This window comes from Vulpes lagopus, chromosome 9 (genome assembly GCF_018345385.1).
Source record: "Vulpes lagopus strain Blue_001 chromosome 9, ASM1834538v1, whole genome shotgun sequence".
Taxonomy (NCBI): Eukaryota; Metazoa; Chordata; class Mammalia; order Carnivora; family Canidae; genus Vulpes; species Vulpes lagopus.
In genome coordinates this window covers 53,016,941-53,032,051 of record NC_054832.1, presented here as the reverse complement: position 1 = coordinate 53,032,051, position 15,111 = coordinate 53,016,941, and the positions used below count along the sequence as shown (strand labels likewise).

The 15,111-nt window shown below is 38.1% G+C and overlaps 1 protein-coding gene across 3 annotated transcripts in view; it reads right to left on the bottom strand.

Moving 5' to 3' along the window:
- Positions 1 to 1,990: 1,990 nt before the first annotated feature.
- Positions 1,991 to 15,111, bottom strand: part of TPD52 (tumor protein D52) — a 107,590-nt gene continuing 94,469 nt past the window's right edge. For 2 of the 3 annotated variants that reach the window (XM_041768521.1, XM_041768522.1), the window contains 3 exons: positions 9,076 to 9,117; positions 7,528 to 7,576; positions 1,991 to 3,671 (listed from right to left, as the gene is read on the bottom strand). In XM_041768521.1, coding sequence (XP_041624455.1) covers positions 3,552 to 3,671; positions 7,528 to 7,576; positions 9,076 to 9,117 — 211 coding nt within the window. In that variant the 3' untranslated portion in view covers positions 1,991 to 3,551. The remainder of the gene's footprint in view (positions 3,672 to 7,527; positions 7,577 to 9,075; positions 9,118 to 15,111) is intronic. The other variant, XM_041768523.1, reaches the window with a different exon arrangement.

The window sequence follows — 15,111 nt, the reverse complement described above, 5'->3', positions numbered from 1 at the left end:
CCTAAAGATATTATCTCTGTGGCTGTAATGACTAAGATCATTAAGGAGATCATATGAAAGATCAGTAGGGACAGGCAAGAACACTTGAGGAGTGGGAAGAAGAGAATATCAGAAAATAGTCAAACTGGAAAATAAGAATGGAGAATTGATCCTAGAAACCAAGATGACCAAAGCATGCTGAAAAGGAGAATGTTAAAGAGAAAGATCATACCCACTTACAAATATTCCAACAACAAAATTGTGTTAGGTTTTTACTGTATGGTTGGGAGACCACCAAATTAAAAGAATCACACTACCAACCAACCTCATTCTGTAATCAAAATTCTGTAGGAGAGTTGGCAAGAAATTTAGTCACCAAGCATCATTTATGTAAATATGAAATCCTGGCCAGTGTTAGGTACAGGTAGATCTTGCCCCTCTGGGGGCTTATAAACTAAGAGTGGTTCATTTTAATTTCAAAGTCAGAATGTGGAAATTATTTGCATAAGGTTTGCAGGCTTACTTAAAAGTGATAATGCTTTATATTAACTCTAACCCAACATGGTCTGTGTAATCCAATTATAAGGGGACAGTCATTAATTTATTGCCAAGTGTTTCTTTGCTATGGGCAAAAAATCTGATTTTTCATCTGGCTCTTAAGAGCTGTAAAGAAACATGGGTGAAGTTGACATAGAACCTTGTGCAGCATCTCCTCTACATACATAAACAAATTGTCACTGTCAACATGTAGTTTGTTCAGTTTTGATACACTAATTCCATATAGCTACTAATGGGTTGGGTTTTTTTTCCATACCTAGGACATGAAGTGTCTGGAGAGAAGTTCTATTAATGGACTCACCTCTTTCCTTGACAGATAATACATACAAAAGAACCCATACCCAAATTACAGAATTTTTATTGTGTTCAAATACTATACAAAAAAAAAAAAAAAATACAGTGTGCATTTCGTGATAAACAGATCCAGAAACAGTGACTCCAAATTAAAGGTATTTTTGTTCTCAAGGTCAGTAGTTTGAGTAGTACTAAAAGGATAATCCAGTGAATTCTCTCTTCCGTTGATTACTTTGGCCTCATAAACATAAGAATTCTTGCTATATCCCACAAACTCCATAAATTGAAAATATTTCTTTGTAAAAAGGGGTTAATTTGGGTATTATTTTCTTCTGTCACAGTTCTTGAACTCTTAAACATCTGAGATTTCCCTATTAGATTACTGTTTTCCTACAGTGTCAGACACAAAATTCAAAAGAATGACCAGGACCCCTCTGGTATTTTTAGTAAGTATTATGTTCCAAATTTCTTAACTATCTGTGAATTCATAATATTAAATCCTCCACAAAGACTATTTTGAATAATACTTCTAAGTCCATATGTTTGTTTTTCTAAGTTCAACCTCTTACTACTTTTTACTACTACTTTTAAGATGCAGAGTACTTTTCAATAGGTTATTTAAAATAAGTATAGGCAGATGTCTGGAAAAGCAATTTTTCCAGTTTCTTTCACAACCATCACCAATAGCCACATACTCCCCATACCATTTTACACTCCTTATTCTATCATTTCTCATTATAAAGTAGAGATCTGAATATACTTCACTGAGCTAAAGTTGAAAGATAGTGACAGGGCAGGACACCCAAGAAACAATGTGCTAAAAAGATGATGTTGTGATTTTTTTTTTTAAATGAAAGACTAGTTGGAAAAAAATAATTTATGTTGAGTAACCACAGTATTTCTATAAAAAGACAAATTTCTACAGATCCACTTCTTCCAGACAGTGCTTCAGCAACTGGGGCAACAGCCGTAAAGCCTCTTCAAGGAAATAATTTATATGTTAGTCTGACATGGTTAAGTGGTGATTTAAAGCAGATAGTAAAAAAAAAAAAAAAAAAAAAATTTTTTTTTTTTTTTTTTTTTGCATAAACACCGGTTGATTATTTAATACAAGCTGTTTCCAGACCACTGGTCTCACAATAAATATTGAGACCTACACTACAGATATACAGAATTTATTAGGCTTTTTACATTTAATTAGAGCATATTTTCAGTTGCATCTAAAGTGCTATAACAAAAGCTCTAGCAATCAAGAATGGCAGCATGTTACTTAGAACAATCAACACTTGTGGCTTTTCAAATTTGGTTTTCATAAGATAATTTATCCTGAAGTAAATCTAGTCATGCTTAAAAAAAAAAAAAAAAAAAAAAAAGCCTCAGGTCACTCCAAGCTTGGCAATTAACATTTGGCATAAACAATAATAAAACAATCACAACTTGATAAATAACAAACACGACATTATAGGCCATAACCATACACAGAATAGTGAAAGGTAATAGTGATGAATAAGTAGCTATTAGATTAGAGTACCTTGGCCTCCATGCAGATACTTTTAGAGGCTTTGGTTCATTCAGCCCTGCCATTTTTCAAAGTAGGGCAACATCTACAGTATCATTTTATAATTTCTAACACACTGAAAACAAGTAGAAAACAAGGAGTTGATTTTCATTAATGCATTAAATCCTCAGGAATTACCACCAACCCCTTAGTATCAAATCTTTTCAAGTTACATTAGTCATACAATTTTGTGTGCTTATTTTTTTAAATGTTGCTAAATGAATTAAATGAAGACAGCAATGTATCCCCTAATGTGATTGATTTTAGCATTTTTACAGCTACTGAAATCTAAAAAACGTTCAGGCTTTTGAATGGAACATGTGATGAGTGTTCCTATTTCAACCGACTGGTAATTACAATATGCCCGATTCAGAATGTGATTTTGCAACTTACTCTGAAACCAAAAATTCAGTCTCATGAAAAGTAAGCTGAGAGAAGTGGCATAATAACAAATACCATGAAATGGTTACTGTCACAAACGGTGACAAGGATGTGAGGGTTCTACTCTCAAGTCACCCAGGACTTTGAACCGCTGCACAGGTTGTCATGGTCACTTGCCAAACTATAACAAATTGGTTGTAGAGCGGATTTACTTAGTCTGCTGTCTCCGACAAACAAATAGAAGATACCTTCTATCAGAACAATGTTTATTCAAAAATATTTTTTTGTAGCTGGTCTTTCTTTCCTCGGAGGTAAAGAAAATTATGCCAAAACTTTTAATAACCAAGATTCAGGAAATTTTAAAGAAAATTTTAGTTAGCAATCAAATACACAGAAGTTCAAGAAAGAAACAAGAAAATCATATTGAAGACAAAGATCAAACTGGCATCCCAGATCCAGAGCAATTTTGTGAAGTAGGAAAGCAATTATGATAACCTGAAGCTTCTTAGATCATTCTAATGAGGATCCCCAGGAATTATGTGTGTTTTTATACTGATATTTCCTAAATTGGGGCCCTTAAATGCACAGTAAAGGGTGTTTCCCAGGAACAGAGGTGAAGATACTTTTATTTTGTTCAACCCACAAACTATTTGGTCAAATGAATATGTAAAGCTAAGTAAAAGCACATCTGGTAGAAATTCACAGCAATGAATGTTGACAAGATGTGCTTGGATCTTGCTTGCAGCATCTGGCAGTGGGTAGCAGAACAAAGGTAAGAACTTCACGGGCTCGCCTGCGTCTGTTCTGGAAGGGACTCTGGGGCGGTGGCACTGGCATTTGCAGTTGAATTCAAGACTTCTCCAAAATCCCCTCCAGCCGGCTTGGTTCCGCCTACTTTAGACTTTTAAAAAAGTTCAAAAAAGACAAGACATCATGAAACATAAACTCAGCTGACTCTGCAAAAAAAGTAACTCAAATTTTACTTTGAAGAACAAATCAGTAGGGAACCCAATAGCCCAGTGACGATTATATTTGTACTGAAGTTAGTTCTGTTGCAGTGTTCCGTGCAGTTTAATAGAAAACCATGTGGGCTTCTCTGCTGAAATATTCAGATTGGTAAATTCTACCCCCCCCCCACTCTTCTTTCCCATCTGCTCATAGTTCTTCACAGGAAAATTTGTCTGAAAAACTTTAGGACCTCTTATTGTAAAATAAATCTATTGGAAGACTCTCTATATTTAAGTACCACTTTGTATTCCATCAGATTGTTCATTCAGCTATATGCATGCAAAAAATACTGCATATAATGAAAGAAATAGATCTATTTTTCCCACAGTGTAAACTTCCTAACCCGCTGCTACTTAAAAGTGTGGTGCGAGGACTTGGGTCCAAGTGTGGTGCGAGGACTTGGGTCCAAGTGTGGACTCAACATCACCTGGGAGCTTATTAGAAATGTAGACTCAGACCAGCCTCCCCCCACTCCATCTACAGAGATCTCCAGGGCTTCCTCAACAAGTTACAGTTTGTGAAGCACTACTCCAATTTATCTGGCCTGAAATTTTGTCAATAAACATTTGTCTGCAGGAATAAGTCGGCCTAACATTTGTATAATACTTTATGCTTTTCAAAATGCTTATTATGTCACTTCATCCCTAATAACACTGATACATCTATGCTCACTCTGTTACATCTCCTTACTGACCAACAGGACAGCTAACATTAAGGAACCAGTCAGTACTTCACAGTGCCACTCAGTAGATTTAACTTGACCCTGCTCTTAGCTCAGTCTTAACTAGCTACAGACATATTAACAGTTGGAATCTAGTTGAAATTTTTTCTCACTCTCCTTGGTCTCCCATCCATAATGTCTGAATAGTTTGGAAAAATCTGTACAACTTGTGTCCCCTGTGTATTTGTTAAATTTATTAAAACATATTTCTTAATTATAGAAAAATACTAAGACCCTTGCAATTCAACATGTCTAATGCTGAAGCCCTCCCACAATTGGTCCCTTCTCTATTCTTCTTTAAGACTTTAAATGGCTGTAACGTCTACCTAGTTGGCCTAGTCAAGATAGCTGGGCATCATCCTTGGATCCTTCCTCATCTTGTTCCAGATCCAATCAATCACTGACTTTTTTGGCTGTCGGGTTTTCTAAATTCTAAATCTCTCTCAACCCTGTTGAGCACTACCATCAGCACTACCTTGAATTCACTCCACCACCATCTTTGGCCTGGATTACAACTCCTTCCTCCTAACTAGTCTCCCCGAGTCCAGTCTTTCTCCCCTCAGATCTTCAGGGCACCAGTGATCTTTCTAAAATGCACAGAATACACTACCCACATTGTTTAAAATCCTTTAAAGGCTTTCCATTGCCCTAAGTCGAAATTCTTTAGTGTGGCCTACCCATCACCCTAGCTTCATTTCCTAGTCACTATCCTATAGCACAGCAAACTTCCTGGTAGTCCTCAAAAGGGCTCCAAAACTTCAAATATTCACCTCAACCTAAAGGCCTCCACTTATATTAGTATCCTATGAGAAACACTCTTTCCTTCCTCCTAGGCTTGATCAGACATTCCTGTTTCTGGTCCCCACTGCATCCCTGAGTTTCCCTGCCATGGCACCTTACCTCGTTTTATTTTCAATGGCATTAAATTATCTACACATCTTACAGAAAGGGTCTGTGTCTCTTGCTCGCTGTGGTATCCCCAGGGCCTACCCCTGGCACATGGAAAATGCTCAATAATCACAGATTGATGAATCAATCCAAAATCTAACACAAGTGCATGTAGACCTAATGCTTAATTTAATATAAATGTAATTTAGCAAAATCATATCCCAAGCATAAAACTATATTTTACAGCTTTTTTTTTGGGGGGGGGGGGGGTATCTGTTTGATTAACTTTACTTTTAAAAAGTTACAAGTTTTTATCTGTATGGTGCCTAATCATGTTTCAAAAACAAGTTTCTTTTCTTTTTTATTTTTATTTATTTATGTATGATAGTCACAGAGAGAGAGAGAGAGAGAGAGAGGCAGAGACACAGGCAGAGGGAGAAGCAGGCTCCATGCACCGGGAGACCAATGTAGGATTCGATCCCGGGTCTCCAGGATCGCACCCTGGGCCAAAGGCAGGCGCTAAACCGCTGCGCCACCCAGGGATCCCCAAAAGCAAGTTTCACCACAATTTATAGAATCCAAATATACTCAGAGGCAGAGTATACACTGAATGAGCTGGACGTTTCTCCTCATCTTCAGTGTCAAAAAAATACAGTTGTCTTGTTTTCCAACCAGACATTTCAAAAAATAATGCTTAAGGCTGATTTCAAGGAGAGGCTTAAGATAGTCCTCAAAAGTGAGAATCAAATCATAGTAAGCCTTGACTTCCTACCGTTTGTTTTCAAATACGTGACTGGGCATTAAAAAGAATAAAGCAGGTCTCATACTGACCTGGAAGAATAACTAGGATGTATTTTTGCTCATCAAATATGTACTAAGTAGTTTCAATGTGCCAAGGACTACTCTAGGCCCTTGAGAACCATCAGCAAGAAGAGAGGGTCCCTGTGTCTGAGGGATCATAGAGCACATATGCTAGTGGGAGCTAAATGAACAAGCTCTAGGATGGTGTGTGCAGTGTGATTCCTTCCTGAAAAGTGTTTATACAGTTATGTAGAAACAGAAAAGGTGTGTATACACACAGAAAAGATGTGTATACATGTTTGTGCAAGGAAAAAAGGTCCAGATCATGGTACAGTGTTTGGTTTTCTTTCCATAAGCATCCCCTGCTTCTGCAATTTAAAAAAGGTGCATTTAGAAATAAGTGACTCACAGTTCTGAGAGACCAAATCTGAATATTTATTTTTAAGTAATTTATATAGAATGTTTAAGATTAAGATAATACTTTTAATCCTTAAAAAAACATCTACAGTAATAATCAGATTTAGTTTAAGAAGAAATGAAATACTGGCTTTGCACAAACTGTAGAGAAGACTGGGCAGTGGATGGGAACTAGACAGCCCTTTCTAGTCACTTGTAATCCTAAGAGTTGATAATATTATCATTTTGAATATAATCTTGAAAATACTACAATTTACAAAATAATAAAGCTAATCATGGAAAAATGCCCACCTTCACTGAAATCAAAGCAATCAAAAAATGAAACCATGAATCATCAATAATGATCACAGCATCATCATCATCATAAAAATGTCTAATAACCGAGGACTGAACAAACAATATCTCATACGGTACATGCAAGAAACCATTAAACATAGTATTGAGGAAGAATATTTAATGACATAGGAAAATATTTATGTTGTATTTGGTTAATTCTTTCTTAAAGCATAATGATGTAGTTCCATTATATATGTATGACTTGTCTCTTGCTGGTAGGACCAATTTTTTTTGCATTATTTTTTGTGCTTTCACAATGTTAATTTTCTGCAACAAAATTTATATTAAGTTTTGTTCAATTATAAAAGTACTTCAAAAAAAAAGTATTTCAGCAGCACAAAGTTCTCAAGTACTATTGCTTTTTAAATTATACGTATCCGTTCAGCATTTAGCATCTACCATGCTACAACATACACCCAAAAACTTGCTTAAGAGTACATATCACCCATAATAATGTATAGTATAAAGTTATTAAAGCTCTTTAAGTATTTTTAGAAAGATAGAGTAATAAGAATAATTTACCCACAGCAAAGAAAATCAAGGTACCAAGTAAGATATCACTAAGATCCTATTCATCACTACTTGCCTTTAAGTTTTCAACCTTTTCTTCAAATGATTTGAAAGTTGGGGAGTTTCTATGGAAAGAAAGAAAAAGAGTTACAAACACAAAAAAATTTCACAGATTTTGCAAACATCATTAATTATATTCCTCTTCACCACATTTCTCAGTGAGCCAAAGAGACAGATATATTTAACTGTACATATGTGTGCAGGCATACACACAAATCTGCATTATTAGGTAAGATATTATTAGGTAAGATGATCAATTTCTGTTCTAAGATTTCTACAACAACGCTTCCAGTTCCACAGACAGCCCATCTCAGACAAATGGGGTAACAGACCTAGTCAAGTATGTGTATGAGGAGAGGGAACAAAAGCAGGTAAAACATCAATTCGGTCACTTCTCCAGCCATCTAGTCATGACACTTTAATTTTGGTTAAGGTACTATACTCTAAAACTTGTGTTTAAATTCCCATGTTGCCTGACAAGAGAGCCCTACATGAATCCACATCGCCAAGCTGGACAAGCAGACCACATAAGATTCCATAAAAGGGATCCTGGTTCTCAGGGAACAGCATTAGAGACGAGGAAAGAGAGACCAGAAGGAAGGGAGACACACAGAAATGTGATTTTGTCTACATGACAAAGCTACCCCATGAAAAGCCTCTCCCTTGCCTTCACATTCATATATTAATTGAGAAGGATCACAGCACCTATGTCGTTCACAACTGGGTTTCCATAGCTTCTATACTATCCATCTGACCTCAAATATCCTTCCTATTACCTAGATGAAAAGTAAAGAAAGAACAAGGGTTTTCCTCCCTCCCACAGTGGTGATACACAGCCAGTCCCAAGGGGTGGCCTCTCGGGTGCATCAGTAGCTCCTGGGAAGCTGCTGGCAATGCAAGTTCTCAGGTCCCACCCCAGGCCTACAGAAATCAGAAACCAGAGGTGGGGCCCAGCAAGCAGAGGGTTTTAACAAGCTCTACTTGTTACTAAAAGTGAAGCCAAGCATATACTGTTAGAAATTCTCTACCTCTCTAGAGTGGTTAAGTGGGGTAATGACATACTTAATAACATACACCACTTGCACGAATTTCCTGGTAAAAGGGGAGAGTAGAATTCAATCACATTGGACTCTAAATGGCACAATGGGATCTGAGAAGTGGAAATGGGGAGGATGGAAGAAAAGCAGAGTGTAACTAAAATTAATGTAGACAAATGTGGTGGGACACCTATACAGCTGGGGAAAAGCGGCTTTATTAGTAAGCGGTCACTTTTTCAATTAAGCAGATTGAAGATATGAAACAATTTAATAGGTTTACAAAATAAAATCAAGAATTCTTTTCTTTAAATCACAAATCTCTAACGGATCTCTTGAACCCATCTTAACATCATAGGAAGATGCAACTTAACATCATAGGAAGAGCAACTAAACACTGATACAGTGTGGATGTGCAGCTTATTTAGAGCAGAACCCTAGTTCCCTATTGCAGAAATGTTCAAGTTAAACATCTAAATAAAGAACAAGAAAGCATAAGATCAACTACATTTTGTAAAAATATACTTTACCTCATAGCAGGCATGCTAATTGAATGTTGAATGGAGCGGATACTAAGAGGCAGCATTAAAAAGAGACAGACATGAAATTAGTACAGTGATTAGACATTAGAAAACTTTGCTTTCTAGGAGCTTATTCTTTTGGCACCATGAAGACTTAATCTACTTTTTGAGGTGGAGGAGATCAATGTAATTTTAACATAATTTACTTTTATTCATGAGCCTTTCTTTTAATTTAATATTTTCTTTTTTTTTTTAGTTTGACTGATTGACTTATATAATCCCTACACCCAATGTGGGCTTAAGCTCATGACCCCAAGATCAAGAGTCACATGTTCATTGATGAGCCAGCCAGGTGCCCCTTCATGAGCCAATGTAACCTATGTGGTAAATAGAGCTAATAATTCAGCCTTGCATTTTATAGCACTTTGAAAACCCTATCATCCTTTCACTTATATCTGCAGGGCATCTAGCACCAAGGCTCAGAAGTTAGACAATTTACCCAAGGTTACAGCAGAATTGAGAATGGAACCTGGGTCTTCTGGACTCCTAATCAATGTTCACCACCTCCCCTCAAAAAACGAAGCACACACACAGGCACGCATGCGCGCGCGCACACACACACACACACGTGAGGCTAGTGAAAGGCTCCAGCAGCTGCCTTTCTCCCACATATTTGTGACCAGACCAAAATAAATCACCTATTTGACAACTTTATGTGAGATTCACAGATCACTCCTTAGTAGTAGTACAATTTTCTAATAAGAGGTGCTTGTACTTCATCCTAATTGTTCTTAATGGTCATTCAAATCACATTTGGCCCTTTGTTTTACTAGGACCAACTACTCCAGGGCAATGCAGTTCACTGACCATTCAGGTTCAAGGTTATTTACTCGCAGCCATCTCCCATAGAGACCACCTCGCAAGATGAAAGTCTTTAATCTAGAGGCTCACAAAGTCACTATAAATTGCTGATATGGTTACTGTGCTTAAAATATTCTGATCACTGACACAGTTTTTTTGGTAGGAAATCTCTCCTTCAGTTATGCTGGACAGTCCAAAGTATTCTCTATATATTTTGTTTTTTTTTTTTTAATTTTTATTTATTTATGATAGTCACAGAGAGAGAGAGAGAGAGAGAGAGGCAGAGACACAGGCAGAGGGAGAAGCAGGCTCCATGCACCAGGAGCTCGACGTAGGACTCGATCCCGGGTCTCCAGGATCGCACCCTGGGCCAAAGGCAGGCACTAAACCGCTGCGCCACCCAGGGATCCCGAAAGTATTCTCTATATATTTGAATATTGTGTGTGTGATTTAGTTTTCTTAAAAAATCCATTGTTACAAATGACAATGTGTTTCAAGAGAAGCTCCCCAAATCTAGTTCGCACTAATATGTAATGACATGAAGTATGATCTTGATAGGAATCAAAATAGGCTGGCAGTTCACATAGGCAAGATAGTCAGTAAAATATGTAGACATCTTTGTACTTGATGTACCTAACACAGGAAAATATCCATATTCCTCACCATTCTCTCTATACTATAACCTCAGGTAGATAACCTCAGGTATAAGACTATATTCCAGGAGGGATTTGTTCATTCTTTTCCTGCTTGATCTATTGCAGTGGGCTGGATATTTGAAGGACAGAGATTAATTAAAATCCTTTTTAGTTTATAATACTAATTGTATTAATTACAATAGTTTATAATAGTTTAGACTCTTCTAAAGAAGCTGTTTGCATAATCACATTTCCACAGCCACTTTCCATCATCATCAACAATGCTAACTGGATCAGGAGAGCTCTACCCACCGCAACTAACCTGGTGATCTACAAATTGGACTGAATGAAAAGGAAAAAAGAAAAAAAAAAAGATCATTAAGAATGAAAAGAGAAAAAAAAAGAGGACAATTAAGATGGGAATTCATAATTAGGACATTAAGCCACTGGTCAGTTAGTGGCTAGGTGCATGAGCTAAAAGGTAATGTAGGCTTAGATGCTGAGGAAGACCTTTTTGGGACCAGGAAGGGTAAGCTGCAAGAATGCAGAGGAAGCCAGTTCCCAAAGAAAGGACTGAACATAAGCAGAGAGAGACATAGAGGAAAGGAAGCAGAGAGGACCATGCAGGGAGAGAACAGAAATGGAGAAGAACGGTGGTTTCCTTAGCTTCGGGAAGTGACCTTGATTTCTACCAGCTTTCCAATCAGCAGGGCTAGTCTGGGTGGATCCAGGGCTTGCTTCCTTTCTCCTCTCTTTGGATCCCAAAAGAACTCTTTTTCTGTGTAACACGTGCCCCTTCCTAGGTCAGGTAATTTACATAATATTTTTGTTCCTTAAAACCAAGACTCTTCATTAGGATATTTGTTTTGGCAGAAATGACCAAATTCTGGCAAAAGAATGGAGAATGATGGCTGAATGTGTGATAAAATGCTTGTTCATGGGACTCACAGATTGAATTCAACAGTATCAACAAAATGAGGAAATAGGTGAAGAAAGTACAAATTTCAGAAATCCATAGCTAATTCTAGCCACTATCCCTAAGCACCCACATAAAACCTCATTCCTCCCAACAGCCATTTGGGGAGTTCTGTGCCCCCTGAACCAGCATACAGGCCAGTTAAGAAGGAACAGGTCAAAGGCAAAGTGGAAGACATCATCATAAAATGAATTCTAAATGCATCAAGTGGACTGTCGTAAATTTAACATCTGAGGAGCAAATTACTTCAGGATTACTCTATGTAAGAAATAAGCTCCGGGGTCATAAAAATTGAAAAACGAGGGATCCCTGGGTGGCGCAGCGGTTTGGCGCCTGCCTTTGGCCCAGGGCGCGATCCTGGAGACCCGGGATCGAATCCCACGTCAGGCTCCCGGTGCATGGAGCCTGCTTCTCCCTCTGCCTGTGTCTCTGCCTCTCTCTCTCTCTCTCTGTGTGACTATCATAAATAAATAAAAATTAAAAAAAATTTAAAAAAAAAAAATTGAAAAACGAAACTATAACCATCACCTGAAATTATCAAGGGGTGGAGAATGGAAACAGGAAGCCAGTGGAGAGCTATGAATGAATCTAATCAAGGGGGTTCCCCTGACCAGGTAAGAGATAGATGGTAGTGGACCATCAGTGCAAGGAGAGGTCAGGAATAAAGGGGAAACTGACAAATAAGGTCAACAGTCAGGAGAAAGCAGTAATATTGGAAATACAGATAATTTTTTAAATGTTTGATTTTTACAGCATTCCTACAGGAAAGGACTACCAATGTGTTTCCAAAAAAATCAAGTCAGAAGTTGATAATTTGGGGCACTTGAGTTATTAAGCACCTCCCAGGCCCCAGTGATTTCTGCAATGTGATTTAAAGAAGAATGTTAAAAATGATCATTCTGAGAAATCTAAGAAACAATGTAGCAAGTCAAGTCCTTTAGTGGGGCACCTGGGTGGCTCGGTGGTTGAGCGTCTGCCTTTTGCTCAGGTTGTGATCCTGGGGTCCTGGGATCGAGTCCCTGCATCGGGCTCCCTGCATAGAGCCTGCTTCTCCCTCTGCCTGTGTCTGCCTCTCTCTCTGTATCTCTCACGAATAAATAAAATATTTTTTAAAAAATATAATAAAAAATAAAGTCCTAAAGTCCTTTACAGGATCATGACATAATCACACTTGCTACTGTTAAACTTCAATTAGCAGCCGAGACAAAATGAAGAATACACTAACCGTTTATGTGGGAATAGATAAGGAAAAGCAAGGAAGTGGTAATAATAAGGTGTTTACTTTGTGATGAATCACTGACTTGAATTTGATTGTGAATGCTTCTATAGGTTTCATATTTCCCAATAAGATTAAAAATGTACTCACTGAACAGAGAATGAAATCAAATTAATACAGATTCTTAAAAAGTGCAGGTCTCAGGCAGCCCCGGTGGCCCAGTGGTTTAGCGCCGCCTTCAGCCCAGGGTGTGATCCTGGAGACCCGGGATCGAGTCCCTGCCTTGAGCTCCCTGCACGGAACCTGCTTCTCCCTCTGTCTCTGTCTCTCTGTCTCTCTCTCTATCATGAATAAATAAATAAAATCTTAAAAAAAAAAAAAAAGTACAGGTCTCCCTGCTTTTGAGATAGCCATTTTAGTAGGGAGAGCAAGGAGTACCTAGCAATTTCTAGTCCATTCAGGTATTTGAACTTCTCCGCAAAATCCATATTTAGGTGAAATTCAATTTTGTTGGTGGCTAGTTTTGTAACTCAACTATAGGGTGGCTGTTCTCACACTTCTAGCTTCCCTATGGCAAGTTATACAAAGCTTCACCTTGCCTCAACTTACATAACATCTCCGATTCCACTGAAGTTCTAATAGAATATGGGAAACTCCAGAAGGAAAAAGCCATGCTCCTGCTGGACCAGAACCGTCTAATAGTCACACTGTGAGGATTCATTAGCAATACAGCAAATTTTGTTAAAATTTTCCCAGCTTGCTTTGTAACTCTTAAATATGGTATCAAAAGTAGGAATACAAGTCTGGGTTCTTCAAAACACTGACCAAAAAAGAAACCACATGCCAACCAGATTCTCACTAAATGCTTCTCAATCTTACACTCACTCTTACTTTAGAAAAGCTCATCTTTTAAGAAGCTGAATTGATTTTTAAATTTTTTTCTTGTTTCTTTCACAGTTACTTGATCTCTTTACCTCTCTAATCACAATAATGGAGGAGGCACAGAGGGAGGAAGGTGGAAGGAAGGGAGGAGGAGGTGGTACACGGAGAAAGGAGGGGAAGAGCTAATGGTTAACCTGCCTACTGTGTGTCAGGCAAGCTGTCTGTGCATCATTATTCCATTTTGCCCTCATAGTAATATCTTGTAGGTGAGAAACCAAAGTAACTGCTGGGCAGTGCCTAGAGGGGCATATTCTTTAACTATAACTGCTTTGGGGGTGGTGAGGAGGTGCAAAACAATGCAGAGAAATAGAATTTAGGCTCCAGAAATAGAGTGTTGCTTAGGTTCAAATTTTGGCCATAGCCCCTTAGCTGTGTGACCTTGGGGAAGTCACTTAATCTCTGTGGCTGTGTTTCTTCATCTGTACAATCAAAAAAAAAAAAAAAAGCACCTACTTCAGAGTAACTACAGAGCCTTGCCTGGAGGCAATTATTCACCATTATTAGTACTAGGGATATTTTTAATGGAAACACATTAACATTTAATTTGCATTAGATTATATTCTTTAAAACTGTCACATTGCACCCAGTCTGTTTATTTCAGTTGGTAACTTGAACCACACAGTCTAGACCAGGGGCTGGCACAGGGTTAGCATTCAATAAATACTTCTGAATGAAAGAATGAATGGATGAACAACTGTGGTAACTATAATTAGGAAATATGGGCATGAAAGGTAGAAAGTTCAATAAAGCTTTCCGAATTCAAATCAAGAAGTAGTCTCTGAAAGAAAAGACATCACTTTTTTTCCTCATTAAGTGGTGGAAATTTTCATCAAGACAAAATGGTCTGGAGTAACTTTAATGAGCCCAAAACAAAAATACCTAGAGGGTTATATAAAGAAATATACATATAAAGAGGAGAAATTTCCTTAGGAAATAAAGGCAAAGTTAATGAGCCCTTCCTCCTAAATATATCAAAAGTATCTGACTAATGAAGCTGCTGTGTTATTTTACTATGCTTTAACACTAAAACTGATGTTTAACCCTGGCACCAAGGAAAATGAGAAAGCTCCTTCAAAGTTTCTCTCAAAAAATTAAAGGCATGAGTCAATACTCAGCATGTATGTGTAGAAAATAAGCAAAGAGGGAGAGGTGGATATGAACACACCACCTGGGGGTAGGGGAAAGCTGGCTACCCCTACTGGGCCTCTCAGGACAGTTCACATTACCATGTCCCACGTCTGGCCCTCCGACACCTAATTCTCAGGGCATTAAAACCATATCTCGGGGGATCCCCGGGTGGCTCAGCGGTTTGGCGCCTGCCTTTGGCCCATGGTGCAATCCTGGAGTCCTGGGATTGAGTCCCACGTCAGGCTCCCGGCATGGAGCCTGCTTCTCCCTCTGCCTGTGTCTCTGCC